General features: G+C 45.8%; 2 protein-coding genes across 11 annotated transcripts in view; both read left to right on the forward strand.

Moving 5' to 3' along the window:
* Nucleotides 1-16964, forward strand: part of PTK6 (protein tyrosine kinase 6) — a 736207-nt gene that overhangs the window by 256309 nt on the left and 462934 nt on the right. The gene's annotated exons all lie outside the window — the stretch shown is intronic.
* KCNQ2 (potassium voltage-gated channel subfamily Q member 2) overlaps nucleotides 1-16964 on the forward strand; it is a 129432-nt gene that overhangs the window by 95581 nt on the left and 16887 nt on the right. For 5 of the 9 annotated variants that reach the window (XM_083447304.1, XM_083447295.1, XM_083447297.1 and 2 more), the window contains 3 exons: nucleotides 2456-2509; nucleotides 10708-10931; nucleotides 14556-14667. In XM_083447304.1, the coding sequence (XP_083303430.1) occupies nucleotides 2456-2509; nucleotides 10708-10931; nucleotides 14556-14667 (390 nt within the window). The remainder of the gene's footprint in view (nucleotides 1-2455; nucleotides 2510-10707; nucleotides 10932-14555; nucleotides 14668-16964) is intronic. The other 4 variants (XM_083447298.1, XM_083447299.1, XM_083447302.1 and 1 more) reach the window with 1 other exon arrangement.

A 16964-nucleotide genomic window follows, 5' to 3' on the forward strand; every position in this document is an offset into this window, starting at 1 on the left:
GGATTCGAACTGCCGACCTTCTGATCGGCAAGTCCTAGGCTGTGGTTTAACCCACAGTGCCACCCGCATCCTAATCACATTAGTACCACATTCCAAAAACAGTGCATGGTAGTTTACTTGGAGTAGACCCACGGAAGTCAATGGACTTAACTAACTCAAGACAGGTAGCGAATGTACAGAATCTTAGCACCCACCCACTCCAAATAGAAAGGTCTACTTCTGTGCTCCTGAAGTGATATGATCATATATAAATTGAATTCGTGATATAGGCAGAATGCTAAGATTTCCCTTGCCCTATTTTGAGAAATTGCTGGGGGCAGAATGGACACCACTTATCTTTCAGTGCAGGGCCAGCCCTCCCGTGAGGTGGCAGGATCCACAGGCGGCAGAATCCACAGATGCATTAGATCCCCATACAGATCTTTTTTCCTCCCATCTTCCCACTGTAGATCTTCACTCACCCTTTCTTCCTTGGTGGTGAGAGGGGTGCCATTTTGCAGTTTGCCTCAGGTGCCAAAATGTCTTGGGCTGGCTATTCTTCAGTGTATTTTAGTTTTCGTTTTCCCACCCATTTCAATAGGGGCAGATTGATTTCAGCGCAGGGGTTGCCAAAATGGCGTCCTTCTAGAAGCTGTTGGACTACAACTCCCATCATCCCCAGCTAACATGGTTGGTAGTCAGGGATGATGGGAGTTGTAGTCCAACAGCTTCTAGAAGGACGCCATGTTAGCTAACCCCAGCTTAGTAAATCAAGTGCAATTTAAATTAATAATAATGAAAAATTGTGTGTGCGTGTGAAACACCACAGGGCAACTGACCCCACCCCCGCCAAATTGGTGATAATCTGAGGTAGTTTGGGTTTGCTGAGAAAGTTCTAGAATCATTTCAAATGGCAGTCTCATCAGCATAGGAAAATTAATAAGGATACATGGGTTGTGTTTATCAGAGAATTCTGGTTCCTGGCAAGGGATGCTGTAGATTAAGCTTTTAACTATTCCCTCCAGAGATTGGGGGCAGAAGGAGCTGCGGATGGACTTGTGGTCGGGCTGTTGATGAAAATGTCAACTGACAGAGGCAGCCCTTCTTTTTGTTTTTAAGCCCCTCGTATTATTGGGGGTGCCTGCAGGAGACTCGCAGAATCTGTGTCTGTTAGTCTGGCCCCGTGCCAGGAAACCCCTACCCTACTGTATTTGACGAGTGGTCTTGTTCTTTCAAGAAGAGACACCTCTGGTGCTTTGCCAGGAAAACGGAGCCGGGTGTTATCGAGAAAGAGAGGGCGGATTCCGTTTGAACTTGCAGCGGAGGTTGCTGTGCAGAAGGAGCGATGCTCAACATCCCTTCTGGTACCGGAATGGAAGCGTTGCGCTGCCAAGTTCAAGTCACCCTTCCTCCCTGCCCCCTCCCCAGCGCAAGCCAAAGAGGCTACCCCCTTCTGCATTTTAAATGTGGCTGAGAGGTTGCTAATGGTACTGAGCTGGCTCTCAGGGTATGCCCTCTTGACTTATTAAAACAGCTCATTTGGGGTGGAAAAGAAGGTGGCTCGTTGGGCCAAACCAGATGTTGTAAGAGACAGAGAATCACACGTTTCCACAGAGAGAAGGAGCAATAATGGCTGAGCTGTGGCAGCTCTGGGTCATGTATAGTGGCTCCTGCATAGATGCATGTGCTCATTTGATTGATAGCACAATGAGCACCTCTGCCTTGTTCTTTTCTGTGGGTGAAATTCACACCTTTCAGGCCTAGTGCTTTTCTCTTGGTTTAAAACATTGGAGAAAAGATGCCAAATGCCAACGAAAAATAGTAATAATTGATACTTAGAAGGGACAAATAAAAATGGCAAAATAAGAGCAGAGATGGAATACATAATTCTGTTGAATTCAGCGGGAAGCTATCTCCCTTAAGTTTTGCTAGCCGAATAAGTAGATCTTTGCAAGCATTGGGAAATGGTGATAATTAATATCTGGGAGAAACTGCAGAATTCAGAGTAACTTGAGAGTAAATCTTGACGATATAGATTTAAGGAAAAGGGAAAGTATCTCTGCTTCTCCCTCCAATGTGTTGGGAGGTGGAAAGTGCCAGTTTTTTTAGCAAGCATGGAAAATGGCAGGATTAATATTTGGGAGGTGGGAAATTACAATGAAAATTTCCCTAATTGATTTGAGAAACATTTTCAAGGGCTCCGTGTTCCATTAGAGATTCTGCGGCCGAGGAAGACATTTCTGATGCAGAAGGGACTGTTTGTAGAGTTATTTTTTTTATTGCAAAGCTGTCCCCAAGCCACACTTTTATTGCGCTTTGCTTTTGACAGAAAATGAAACAAACCCCCCCCCCCATTCTGGCTCCATAATATCCCCAATGAATGTGTCCCTTCCACATCACTTTCTGCAGTTGATCAAAGTTTCCTGTTTGGCATGAGCCCTCTGGTCTAATTTCTCTACTCTCCCCTCATTTCCAGTAAAAGCAATCCGTCCAGAAAGTCACTTTGTGGATGCTGCTCAGGAAACTCTAGGTACCACGGGAATTGCTTTGCACTGAACTAATCCAAAGCTGCACGGCTCATCCTCTCTCTTTTCTGTCTCTTTCTTTCCCCTGCTGCCTTCTGTTCTGACCACTCATCTGCTTAATAGAGGTGCAAAGGGAGGCCCTCCAGAATGACGGCCAGCCAACATCGCCTGCTTCTGTGTTTCCCCAATGAGACCAAGTGCGGAAACCGCAAGGTGTAATCTTGCCTTAGTCAGAGTCTTTCTTAGCAAGCTAATAAGGTTAATAGTGACCAAAGAGACCGGGTATTTGGGGAAAACACTACCCTGGAAAATAAAACAAACCCTGAAAAACAACAACAACAACCCCGCTCTAATCCCTCGCAACTTGGGGTCTCCCAGTTTATTATTAAATAATTCAAATTTGGAAGTACGTATATTGATTATATCGTAAACCCGCTGGGCTGAATACATGTGAATGGACTTCTCCTTCATAGCTCTGGATTAGTGGCATTTAAAAACATAACATGGCTTTTCCAGCACTTCTACTATGCAGTCACAGACCACTAATCTTCCGCACATTGTAGCTACAAGACCCCTAACTGCCTAACTGCAAGTACCACTGAGCAAGATTTGGGCATTGATGGAGAGTGGGAACTCAAATGACTGAATCCCAGATTCCAGTTCCTGCAGCATCTCTTATCCGTCTGTCTCTGCGACAGTTAAATCAGCTTGAAAGACTTTGCGGCCATGTGTCTTCTCTTAGGGCTATTAAGCTACTAATTCTTCCCTCTGCATGCTTTGGACAGCGGACTCATCTTTTATTTTTTGCACTTAAGTGTGGACTTGGCCAGTGCAAGGCTGATTTAGAATGCCACAGGATGCTTGCGAAATGTGATTGATGTTTGTCAATTGCAAAATGTGATCTGTTTGTCCGTTTTTGGAATCCAATCCAGCTCCTAAAACCATCAGTCTTTCGCTTCTAAGGTGCCAGAGCTCTGTTAAGTATCCCACCATTCAGAGGCAAGAGGCTACCACTGCAATCCTATGTATGTCCCATTGAATACATTGGACTTACTCCCAAGTAAATAGGTATTGAATTTCAACCTGCATTAGGGAGATAAGCTTGGGTTCACGACTTGGGTTGTATGGTGCTTAGGGTTACTTTGCACGCAGTATGATTATTAGAATCATTTCCCACGGTCTCTTTGAATATTCAGGATAAAATTGTGGTTTTTAAGAGTTGTGATAAGCTACGGTAATGTGCTGGTACTTTGGAATTAGTCCTCCTGAAGGGACTTGACAATACTAGCAGTTGGCAAGAGCAAAAAGAAAACTCAGATAGTGTGTTTCTCCCCTGCTCCAAAATGCAAGTAAAATTCAGGGGAATCCTTAGTGGAGTAATGGTAGAGAGAGAACTAAAAGGTTCCCTGAGATGTTGTGCAGAGAGATGCAGGCCTATGAGAGAGATTTTGCAAGAAAGTGAAACCGAAAGCAGCCAACATTTTATATTATGTAAAGCATTTCAGAGCCAAGAGCAAAATTCATTTGCTGTGCACTTGGAGTAGATCTCGAAGGCATGATTTATATATGTATATATAAACCTAGCAGGAGCAATGCCATCCATGTTGCATCTTTTCTCTCAGCTTCGCTTAATCCTTGAGGTGTTGTCATATTGTGCGTTTTCCTACACACACACACACACACACACACACACACCCTTAAATGACAGCCAGCCAGTGATGTGTAGAAGGAAACATGCAATATGGCAACATCCTGAAATTTGTTTGGCAAAATGTTGTTTTGCCCTAATATTGGCTGGAGCAGGATACCGGAAGGTGCCAGAAGCTTTTGCACCTAATGGTTCATCTTTTAAATACACCGTTTAGGGTAAAGGTAAAGGGACCCCTGACCATTAGGTCCAGTCGTGACCGACTCTGGAGTTGCGGTGCTCATCTCACTTTACTGGCCAAGGGAGCCTTTCTACAGCTTCTGGGTCATGTGGCCAGCATGACTAAGCTGCTTCTGGCAGACCAGAGCAGCGCACGGAAATGCTGTTTACCTTCCTGTCGGAGTGGTACCTATTTATCTACTTGCACTTCAACATGCTTTTGAACTGCTAGGTGGGCAGCAGCAGGGACCGAGCAACAGGAGCTCACCCCATCACAGGGATTCGAACCACCAACCTTCCGATTGGCAAGTCCTAGGCTCTGTGGATTAACCCACAGCGCCACCCGGTAGCAACACACTAAAGCACACTAAAGCATTGATCCTGCATAGATTTCCTCTCCCTTTCCTTATGTCAGGGATGGGGAGACTTTTTCAGCTTAGGGCTTCATACTCTTCTATGAAACCTTCTGAGGGCCGCATGACAGTAAGTTGGGGCCACGGACAAAAGAGGACGGGCCAATGTAAATGTAACCTTTGCATGGTAGGTTAGTTTCTGCAAACCCTTTTTGCAGACCCTCCAAGTGACCCTATTTTCCAGGGACATTCCTGGATTTACAGAAGTCATCCAGGTTTCTGATTTGATACCAGAATGTCCCACTTTTCCTTAGGACATCCCTATTTTCATTGGAGAAATGTTGGAGGGTATGGAGTTATGCAGGACCAGAATTAAGTTTGATGAGGCCCTAAGCCACTGAAGATAATGGGGCCCTTTATATGTCTATCTGTCTTTTGTCAACAACAAATTGTCACTGTTTTTTGTGTTGAATATATGCTATATGGTAATTTATGGACCTAATAGTTCCATAACAACACAAAACACTGTTGCTGTATGTAGGCTTTATTTTATTTGTTTTTCATCTTATATTTTGGAAATGTACATCCAGTTTTTTTCTCTTTAAAATTTTTGGGGCCCTCCAAGAGAATGAGGCCCTAAGCTATAGTTTGTTTAGCTTTTATGTCAGTCCGGCACTGGAGTTATGCAGCCCCCGAGATACGACTTTTAAAAGACATCCCAAGGCAGCCCTGTATAGGGGAGGGTTTTTTGTCTTTTTAAAAAAAAAGTTTAATGTTTTATTATGTTTTTATATATGTTGGAAGCCACCCAGAGTGACCAGGGCAACCCAGCCAGATGGGCAGGGTATAAATAATAAAATTGTTGTTGTTGTTGTTATGGAATAGGACGTCCCTATTTTCATGGGAGAAATGTTGGAGGGTATGTTTTCTATCCTCTGCCCAGGCAAGCGAAGAACACAACCAGAGTTCAAGGACACATTCCAAGGCAGGCAAATAGAATAAAATAAAATAAAATAAAATAAAATATTAAATTAAATTAAATTCAAGGAGGGTATGAAGAAGTGGAGAAGTGGGTGGCTTGGCCATCACTTCCCCCTTTTTTTAAAAAGATATTTATTAAAAGTTTTATAATTACAGAAAAAAGTGTAAAAGAAAAAAGAAACAATGAGAATTTTAACAAACAATACATCAAAAATAAGTAAGAAAAAAAGAAAAAAGAACAATACGTAATAAAAAGAAAGAAAGGAAAAAAACACACATCCAAATTCCTTATCATTATCTTTCATTTACTTGTTTCCTCGACTTCCTCACACCTCCCTTTTGTGTATTCTAGTTCAAATGCTAATTCAGCGAATCCTTTCCCTCTTTCTCAATTTTTGTTCTATAAATTATCTTAATTCAGTCTAACTTTAAATTTTCCACTTTAGCCCATTAACAATCAGTTTTTACTTAATTCTTTATAACATTTCTGCTAAAACCATTTAGCTTCATTCCAGCATTCTTCTAACATTCATTAATTTTGCAATATTTCTGTAAATATACTTTAATTTTTTTCCAGTCTTCTTCCATCGACTCTTCTCCCTGGTCTCGGATTCTGCCAGTCATTTCTGCCATTTCCATATCCATCACTTCCCGTTCACACCATCTTCACTTACCAACCTTAGTTCCTGGTGTCTCTGTGTTCTCTCTCAGAGGCAGTCTGCTGCTGCAGCGGGCATCAGTAGAGTCGTGGGTTTCATGGGCATAGCCAGGATTTTTTGTTAGGGGGGCAGGACACACACCTTTCCTGTTCCAGAGCTACCTGTGACACGATTGGTCAGTTCGCAGAAGCCACACCTGTCGCCAGGGCCGGATTTAGGTTTGATGAGTCCCTAAGCTACTGGAGGTAATGGGGCCCTTTATATGTCCAGCTGTCCTTTGTCAACAACAAATCGTTGCTGTTTTTTGTGTTGAATATATGCTATATGGTAATTTACAGACCTAATAGGTATCTGAAGCCATTTGCACATGGAGAATGTAGGCACCCTATATATAGAAAGGAGCAAACCAGGGATATTTTAGGGAGCAGGCTAGCAGGCGGAGCCCATGACTTACATCATAGGAGCCTACACAACACAAAACACTGTTGCTGTATGTAGGTTTTATTTTATTTGTTTTTTATCTTATATTGGATGTACATCCAGGTTTTTTTCCGGGCCCCCCAAGAGAGTGGGCCCCTAAGCTATAGCTTGTTTAGCTTGTACGTAAATCCGCCACTGCCTGTCACTCAGCCAGATTGCCAGTTGCGTCGCTAGGATGAGACACAACATCGCCCAAGTGACGTCAGCGAGCATTTCAAATATTCTGATTATTTCTGCTTTTAGATATTTTTATTTATTGACTTGATTTTTTTGGGGGGGGGCAGCTGCTCCCTGCCTCCCAGGCTACACCCATAGTGGGCTTGAGCCACACATTGGGTAAAAGATTTCTGCAATTCAGGGGGTGGGACTAGATGACCCTTGCGGTCCCTTCCAGTTCTAGGATTCTGTGACTTTGTATAGATAGAGCCATGCTCCTGAATCAGCTGCAAAGGCCTGCCATTGCCCCACCCCCTTTCCGGTTCCGAACTGCACTTGTTCCCCTGTAGAAATTTCCCTGCATGTTGCAGCCTCTTGATTTGGAAAACAGGTCCCTGGCTGAAGGAAAACCTTAACACAGCGGGGGGGGGGGGGGGCTCTGCCTCTGTCCTTAGAGACTTGTTTGTTTTCCATTACACCAGGAGGTTTGTGGGGGGGGGGGAGTTCCTTTTCATTATGAGTAATGGGCTTTCAGGGACTGCGTTTCAGTGCATTAGCAGTTCCCCATAATTAATGTAAGATTTTATTTTAAAAGCATAACCAAGCACAGTGAGAGGTTACTAAACAATTCCTGAAGGGAAAGGCGGGCAGCTGCAGAAATAAAAGCCTCTATTAGAGACGCTTCGGGAAAGACCTTGGTTTTATTTTTATTTATTTGCTTAATATTTTATTTATTTTTTGAAAAGCGTTTATCAGAAATGTTAACTTATTTATTTATTTCCCCACTCTTGAAGGGGGGGGGAAAGGCTTACAGAGCAGCTTGCAGATATCAATAAAAAAAAGACCGTCCCTGCCTTCAGGCAACACAAAAAGAAAAGGGGAGGAGGAGGGTGGCGGAACAAAGCAAACTCTGGGCTTAGGTCTTTGATATATAGGGTTCTTGTAGCGATCAGCTGAAATGGAAAGTTCAGATGTTACGGAAAAATCTAGGTGTGAGGCTGCTCAGTCACCCAGCTCGTCGGGCAGAGCCCGCGGGTCCCTGCGGAATAAAGGAAGGAGTCCAGCCACCAACCGGAGCAAATAGCTGTAGACCAAAGTTTATTGCGCAACAGGTTCAAAGAGCAAATTTGAACCCTGAGGATGAGGTGACAAAGACTTTTAAAACTTTCCCACCATATCCCAGCATACAGTTCGTACAACATCATTGCTACATCACTGACATGTCACAAAAGGGGAGGGGTTAACCTTGGCAAACATGTCCAGACAAGTCCTTGGTACAAGATTAGCATAGGCAGACATGGCAGGGCAAGACTCAGGTATAAGATTAGCATAGGCAAATATGCCTTAAGTACCCACCACCCAAAAGTACAATAGAACTTCCTTTGCATGTCTGGAGCCTGAGGAGAGTCAGGTGATGAGATTTGGCTTCCTTTGGCTAACAATGAGCCCAGCAATTGTCACCTCTGGGAACTTCCTGGAGTCCTTTTCCAAGGGGAAAATAGCTTTGAAATGGAGGAAACTGGGAAAGGAGATGATTTTATATTATTTTTAAAGCTAGGTAACTTCCCTGAGCTGTCAAGTTGAAAGGATATGTTCAGGCATAATATTTGTAATATTTAACTTTAAAGATGTGCTCCCCCCCGGTAATTTCCGTAACAAAGGACAGGAGGAGTTGCTGGTCAATCACCCGAGCTAACGGAGAGCTCCTGTGGTCTCACCTTTTCCTGTTCTGCAGCCTTATGGAAGGGGATCCTGCTAGGTGAAAGCGAGGAAGGAGCCTGATCAGTACCGTATTTTTCGCTCTATAGGACGCACTTTTTCCCCTCCAAAAATTAAGGGGAAATGTGTGTGCGTCCTATAGAGCGAATGCAGGCTGCGCCGCTAAGCCGAAAGGCAGAACAGGGAGACAGAGCGCTGCGGAGGGCTCCGTCTCGCTCTTCTAGCTTGGGGACGGCTGTGCGCAAAGCCTCTGCAGGGCAGCAGGGCGCTGCGCTCAAAAGGCTTCAGGGATCTTTGAGGCTGGGGGTGGGGGGAAGCAGCGCTTCCCCCCACCGCCAGCTCCACCTTGAACGCACCTTGTTTTACAGGGGGAGAACAAAGAAAAAAATATTTTTTCCCTGTTCTCCCCCTCCTATAGTCCGGTGCGTCCTATGGTCCGGTGCGTCCAATAGAGCGAAAAATACGGTATATAATGAAAGCCTTGTCTCTTGTCCGGTCAGCAAAGAAGCAGCAGCAATGAAACGGGAGAGCTTCGATTTCTAAATTTTGGCTCTAGCCTGGCCCCCGACAAAGAGAGTGTGACAGCACCACCTGTAGACCCTTGTTCACCTCTAGCATCTTCAAGCCTCTGGGCAGAGATGCAGTACTTCTAGGTATCATGGCTAGTAACCACCAGGAAACATCCTATGTGAATTCATTCTGTCTTTCCAGCAAAGGCTTTCATGCTGGTGAACTGTTTAGCACTTAATGTGGTGGGAGGTTAAATTAAAAGCACAGCTGAATTCTCAGATGCACGTAACTCTGGGATTCAATGTTCAGTAATGTAACGTGGGAAATCTGACCCAGAAACCCTCGATGATGCGATTGTGCGCAGGTAGCCTACTTTTTATATGCGGGAAAGCAGATGTTATCAACGTAAAATAGTCTAGCGGATGTTGGTGGAGGTGGGGGAACAGGAAGAAAAAGCAGAAAAGTTGGCGTACAGGAAGATTTGGATATCCCAGGCGCCAGGCGAAAATGTTCCTCTTCAACCGGGCCTTTGACTGACTAATATTCTACAGCCTTTTAAATGTGTCTCTGGGAAGGGTGGCGGTTATCGTTTCGCTGTTTTGCTCCACTTGTTTTCATGTTTTTATCTTGTGTTTTATTCTGTGAGCCGCCCTGAGATCTCACGATGAAGGGCAGTATATAAATCTATAAAATACAATAACCGTCCTAAAAGATCAAGCTTACAAAATGCCCTTGAATACCTTTGAACTAGGTAGGGCAAAGCCATCCGACAGAATGCGTGCGTAAAATGCTATGCAAGATGGCTGCCTCCTTCTTGGCCGTGACACAGAACTTTGCATGATGGGTAATGAGGCCGGTTGCCCACTTTCTAAGGTCTTCTTCTCCCACTTCACAAAGCAAGTGAGAAAATCAGGAAGGTTTCGAGTCTTGCATCCACATTGTGTTAGCCCGGTTGTTCGATCCAGGCTCTCTAGACTTTGATATTGGCAGAAGTTGTTTCTGTCAGGTACATCTCGGAAGAGTCTTTCTTCACTATCCCCCTCAGACAAGGATAAAGGTCCAGATTTTGAATAGTTGAACGTTACCCCCGTTCCCCTGTGTATAACAGCTACCGTACCCCACCGCTCTGTGCCCCTCGCCTTTCCATTTGCCCCTGACAGACCCTCACATCCCAAGACCACTTTCTGTTTACTTGTCCATTCCTCATCGACGCTCCTCGATTAACGACCCCCTACTTCATCTCCATCCATCGCCATGGAAACCTTCCCCGAAATTCCTTTCTCCGAACCGTTCTAGTGTTTTAAAAGCCACATCTCACTGCCGCCGCTTCAGCCGCCGCTGCTTTGAAAGACAAATCGATTTTGAATGGCTGAAGGGGAGCCGCCGTGGTGTTTTTGAAGTGACTTCCCCTTGCTTGTCTCCCCCCCTCCCCTTTCTTCTTTTTTTGGTCTCTTGTCTTGGTTTGTCTCTGTGCGCAGTCAAAAGGTCAGCTTGAAAGATCGTGTCTTCTCCAGCCCTCGAGGTGCGGCCACAAAAGGTAAAGGCTCTCCTCAGGCCCAGGGGATACGGAGGTCCCCTAGTGCGGACCAGAGCATCGAAGACAGTCCCAGCAAAGTGCCCAAGAGCTGGAGCTTCGGAGACAGGAGCCGAGCCCGGCAGGCTTTCCGCATGAAGGGAGCCGCGTCCCGTCAAAATTCAGAAGGTGAGGCAGCTCAGGTGGTGTGATTTATCATGAGTTCATTCTTTGCATTTATAAGCCATGCTTCATCATCATCATTTTATTTGTATGCTGCCTTTCCATAGTTGAAACCCTGCTCAAAATGGCTTACAACATGACAAGATCTAGATAATTACAAACATAACAAATGTCATAAGCAATAAATAAAGGTAAAAAGGGACCCCTGACCATTAGGTCCAGTCGTGGCTGACTCTGGGGTTGCAGAGCTCATCTCACCTTATTGGCCGAGGGAGCCAGCGTACAACTTCCGGGTCATGTGGCCAGCATGACTAAGCCGTTTCTGGCGAACCAGAGCAGCGCACAGAAATGCCATTTACCTTCCTGCTGGAGTGGTACCTATTTATCTACTTGCACTTTGATGTGCTTTCGAACTGCTAGGTTGGCAGGAACTGGGACCAAGCAACGGGAGCTGACCCCGTTGTGGGGATTCGAACCACCAACCCTCTGATTGGCAAGTCCTAGGCTCTGTGGTTTAACCCACAGCGCCACTCGCGTCCCTAAGCAATAAATAAAACACATCAAAAAGTACACAACCAAACAATTTCCACATAAATCATAAGATCTAACACTAAAGATACAATAATAAGAATAACAGCTACAAGCTCTCTCAACCCCCCCCCCCGTAAACAATGCTCCAGTCCAAGAATCTGTTCAACAGACTCAGCTTTTGTAGTTGGAGTCAGTCCACACTCCACTCTCCCAGGCCAGATGGGAAAAGGCCAGCAAGGCAGGATGCAGGTCTTTCAGATCTCACAGGCAAGATGGTCTTATTTAGAATGACAGATAAAAATGATAAACAATCGAAAAGAGGAGCCCTCTCTGCTTAGCAGCAGCCACTGTCCTTGTGAAGCCTGTCAGGCCCCACCCTAAGCCAGGTGGAAAGAGGCAAGAGCAGGGCCCTTCAGGCCCTCAGCGGGCAGTCCTCCTCTGAGAGTCCTCCTCCGCTTCTACCCTGCCTGCCCCACCCAGGAGCTCAAGCCAGTGTCAGTGGTTCTCTGCCACTTCATTTAATCCCCACAACCCTGTGCGGCAGAGGTGCCATCTTGTACCCAAGATTGCCCCCCCCCGATGTGTGGTTTCAGCATGTGACGTAACACATGCAACATCACATTGTTGGGAGGAGGCCGAGCATGGAGCCCAGCATGGCACGACTTCTCTCATGCTCAGGAGGAGTCAGCTCCTGAACCATGCCATGCTTGGCTTGGTGATCGGCCTCGTCCGCCCCCTCAACACTGAGGGGGCCTGGCTCTGTGCCAGCAGATTTTGAGGCACCTGAAGACCTACCCCTAGCAGTCAAGTACAACATTCCTAGAGTGAACATGTTTACACAGGGGGAGGAATGTTTGTCCAGCCAGCAAGAAAACTTCCTGTTTCCTTCTGGGCTGGGATAGACTTCCTCTGCATGTGACTAGAGGTGGGTGTGGCCTCACCTGTGCAGGTAATGACAAAAGCACAGAGCAGGGCAGCCATCTCTCTCTCTTTGACTACATGCATCGAAGAAGCCACATCTGCTTAGCCAAAGATGCTTCCAGCCAAGAGAGGACAAAGGGACTGTCTCCTTATGAGATAGTTTCCAGGTGTATGTTACTTTTCTAAGCTAAGTCTGGGATCCGATTGTGAACAGAATGTGAGTGAGTAAACTCTTTTTACACTTTTATAAAAGACTGTGTCGTGTCTTATCTTTTATGAGGGAATAAGGGGAAATTAGCAGAACAGTTATTATAGAGGCTTTAGCAAGTCTGAGCAAACGCATCCGCTGTGAGTTTAAAAGGGGAATGCTACTCTGCTAAATTGTGAACTTGTTAACAAAAGTTGGAAAGGCTATAATCAAACAGTATATCCTCTCCTGCATCCCTGAACATTTCCACACCTAGGAGTTGGCATGCCTGTTGTGAGGTAGGTTAGGCTGAGAGGCAGTGACCGGTGACATCTCTGTGGCCCAAGCCTGAGCAGTGTGTGTGGAGGTCCTGGGCTGCCCAGACAACAAGACCCCTCTCTCTGTGTGTACATCCCTTCCTTGTACTCAGGTGTCCAGCAACCCACATCCAGTGGAGCTGTGGGCACACTATTACCATTAGCAGAGCATCAGCAAGAAGCGAGGCTGTATGCATTTGGCATTGCGAAAGTTACTTTATTTATCAAAACAACAAACATGGCTGAGTGTGAGCAGCAGCTTCACACATGTCCTCTCCGTCCGAAAGCAGAGAACAAAGAGAGAAAGTACAAAAGCACATAGAACGGAAGTACAGTGTCTGAGTTCCGTTCTCACACTCCTGTCACTATGGAATGTAAACAGTGGATCACGAGATCCAAAAGCAATGAGAGAATGAAATTACTAACACTCTCGGCCTCTCTGATGTCTTCCAAAGGAAAGCAGAGCAAGACATTTGTGTTAAGTTGTGGGTGAACATATCAGACGACACAGCAATTCTTCAAACAGCTCTTGTTTATTCCGAGGCCAGAACAGAACTGAGCTGAAGGGTTCAAGTCAGCCTGCTTATATAGAGCTCCAGTACACACAATTGTAACAACTTTCTAAAACTATCCAATCACTGAACGTCACTTTCGATCCCTTATTTGCATAACTATCTACAGTATCCCCCTGGTGGCCCAGGGTGAGAACTTCAGTACATAACAGTTTGGCACCAGCTAGCTGCAGGAGTTGCTGGAAGGAGGCATACAAGGCCCTATCCAACTGTTTTAGGAACTCCTCTTCAGATTTTTGTAGAGTTTACTCCTTAACCCTTTCTTCTCCTGAAGATATCCTGCAAGGCAGTGGGTACTGATTACTGCCAGCATGCAGCCCCTGACCAATTATCCCTGAGGCAACGCTTGTTTTGAAATGTGATTTAATTGGAAGGGATGTATTTTTTTTTTAATGTTGTAAGCCAGCCTGCAGATTTTTTAAAAATAAATTATTATTAGAAACTTAAACAAAACATATTATCCAAAAATATCGCATCCTTAATTCCCCCCATTTTCCTCCCTCCCCCCACCCTCCCATAATCGACCCCCCCAACTCCGCTCAGTTCCAATCTTTGGTTTCTCTGTGAATACTGTTCTCTTCATGTTACAAAATTGTATAAATCCATAAATTGTCTAACTGATTATTGTCAACAAAGACTTTGTGAGTGTTTATTCAAAACCTGCCAAGGAGTCCGATTCACTTTGTTGCATCATCAAGTACTTTGTAAAGGGTTCCCATTCATCTTTGAAATCACAGTTGTCCTTCTCCCGTGGCTTATGTGTCAATTTTGCCAGTTCTGCATAATCCATCAATTTCTCTTGCCATGATTCTTTAGTTGGGATTTCTTCGTTCTTCCAACCTTGTGCTATTAAAACTCTTCCAGCCGTTGTCGCATACATGAAGATATTTTTCACAGCCTGCAGATTTTTGGAGCCGCTGATTGGGGAGCATACATTTCAGTTATCCAAAGCTGCTATCTAAACCTAGTTTAAAGAGAAAGGGAAAAGGTTGTTATAAGCTGCAATCACATTTGCCTTTGCTATATTCCCAACACATTTTGCCAGGAATCCGTCACTCTCTGCAGCAATAGCTTATTATGCATTTATCCTTCGTCTATCTAGATGCCTGCCTCCCTGGAGAAGACATGCCTGATGCCGACAACAAAAGCTGCAACTGCGAATTTGTGACCGAGGATCTGACACCGGGCCTTAAAGTCAGCATCAGGGCAGTGTGGTAAGGGAGGCAGAGGAGGGATATGTGCATGTAAACAAGGGGGCAGCGTGACCATGGGAAGTCCAAGCAGTGCTGAACAATGCCAGGGGCTCAGTTGCTACAGGCAGGATTCTGCATGGCTCTGCATCGCACATAAAATACGGCTGGTGGAAGAAGCAGATGGCCAGGTGAGTTGGACCTGCCATGTTCGCTTCCTGGCAGTTGGGTCTCTGTTGCTTACTGGGAGAGAGAGGCGTTTAGGGAGGTCAACGCGGTGCAAATGCACTGGCAGAAAAGCCAGAAGGCTCCGCTGGTGTGCTTGCACCATGCCAACCACCCCACCCCACACTTCCTCCCCGTAACCCACCTGCCAGGAAGTGGACCACCGGATGAGCCCCTTCTGGTGAGAGAAGACTTCAGTTTGGCATGGGAAGGAGTAAAACGGGGAGACGACACTCAGCAGCTAAACAGATATCTGTAGATCAAGGTCCTATGATGGTTTGGGCTTAATGCTAAGAAATATAGTCCCTTCCGGGTGGCGCTGTGGGTAAAAGCCTCAGCGCCTAGGGCTTGCCGATCGAAAGGTCGGCGGTTCGAATCGCCGCGGCGGGGTGCGCTCCCGTTGTTCGGTCCCAGCGCCTGCCAACCTAGCAGTTCGAAAGCACTCCCGGGTGCAAGTAGATAAATAGGGACCGCTTACCAGTGGGAAGGTAAACGGCGTTTCCGTGTGCGGCTCTGGCTCACCAGAGCAGCGATGTCATGCTGGCCACGTGACCCGGAAGTGTCTCCGGACAGCGCTGGCCCCCAGCCTCTTGAGTGAGATGGGCGTACAACCCTAGAGTCTGTCAAGACTGGCCTGTACGGGCAGGGGTACCTTTACCTTTATAGTTCCTTCCAGCCATGACAACATAATGACCAGCCCCCCTCTTGAATACCAAGAGCCCAAGTCATAGAATCATAAGACTGTAGAGTTGGAAAGGAATCACAGTGTCATCTAGTCCAACCCCCTGCAATATTGCGAATGCAATATTAGCTCATGTGAACTTCAAGGTACCATACCCCACAGGTCCTTAGATCACAGAATCATAGAGCTGGAACATGCCACAAGGATCGCCTAGTCCAACCCCCTGCAATGCAGGAATCTTTCATCCAGTGTGAGACTCGAACCCGCAGCCCTGAGATTAAGGGTCTCATAGGATGTAGGGTTAGAAGTAGAAGATAGTGTATTTTAAAATAGTGTTATTTGTAAGTGATAAAATGTGAAGATCTTTATGGTAAAAGTAAGCGTGGTTAAAAAAAAATGGCTAAAAATTATGATATATGTGAACTGCTAAAGATGAGGTAAAATGAAAATCAGATAAGGGGGACTTGGGGAAGCTCACCTAACAATGTTTAGAAAAAATAAGGATAAGACAAGAATTTGTTTGTATTGTTTGTTTTTCTGTTTGTGTTATTTAGTTGTGCTATAAAAATTTTTATGGGACGCAGGTGGTGCTGTGGGTTAAACCACAGAGCCTAAGGCTTGCCGATCAGAAGGTTGGCGGTTCAAATTCCCATGACAGGGTGAGCTCCCGTTGCCTGGTCCCTGCTCCTGCCAACCCAGCAGTTCAAAAGCACGTCAAAGTGAAAGTAGATAAATAGGTACCTCTCCGGCAGGAAGGTAAACGGCATTTCCGTGCGCTGCTCTGGTTCGCCAGAAGCGGCTTAGTCATGCTGGCCACATGACCCGGAAGCTGTACGCCGGCTCCCTCGGCCAATAAAGCGAGATGAGCGCTGCAACCCCAGAGTCGGCCACGACTGGACCTAATGGTCAGGGGTCCCTTTACCTTTTATAAAAAAATTTGGAGGGAAAAAAAGAGATTAAGGGTTTCATGTTCTACCAACTGAGCTAAATCAGTGCCCTTAATTCATACTTAAGAAGCCCCAACCACAATAAATGCTGACCTCTTCAAGGTTTATAGCAATAGTGCCTGTACAGTTTCTTCATGGGAGACTCTTTCATTGGAGAATTTCAAGCAGAGGTTGGGTGGCCCTCTGTCCTCCGGGAGGACAGAGATTAGTCGAGATTCCTGCATTGCAGGGGGTTGGACTAGATGACCGCTGGGTACCTTCCAGCTCTACAATTCTGTGATTCCCTGCCATGGTTGGTCCTTGGTCTTTGCAGCATGCATGCAGCTCCTTGAAATCCCAGCATCTTCCTTCACACTAGGGGAGCTGCTACCAAGTTGGGAGAGCTCTCCACGTCTGACAAGCACAGAGAGTGGGGCGGGTATAGATTTGCATGGGGCAGAAACGAATGCATTGTTGGGGGGTGGAGC

The sequence above is a fragment of the Podarcis tiliguerta genome (genome assembly GCF_965153285.1).
Source record: "Podarcis tiliguerta genome assembly, chromosome: 6".
NCBI classification, from domain to species: domain Eukaryota; kingdom Metazoa; phylum Chordata; class Lepidosauria; order Squamata; family Lacertidae; genus Podarcis; species Podarcis tiliguerta.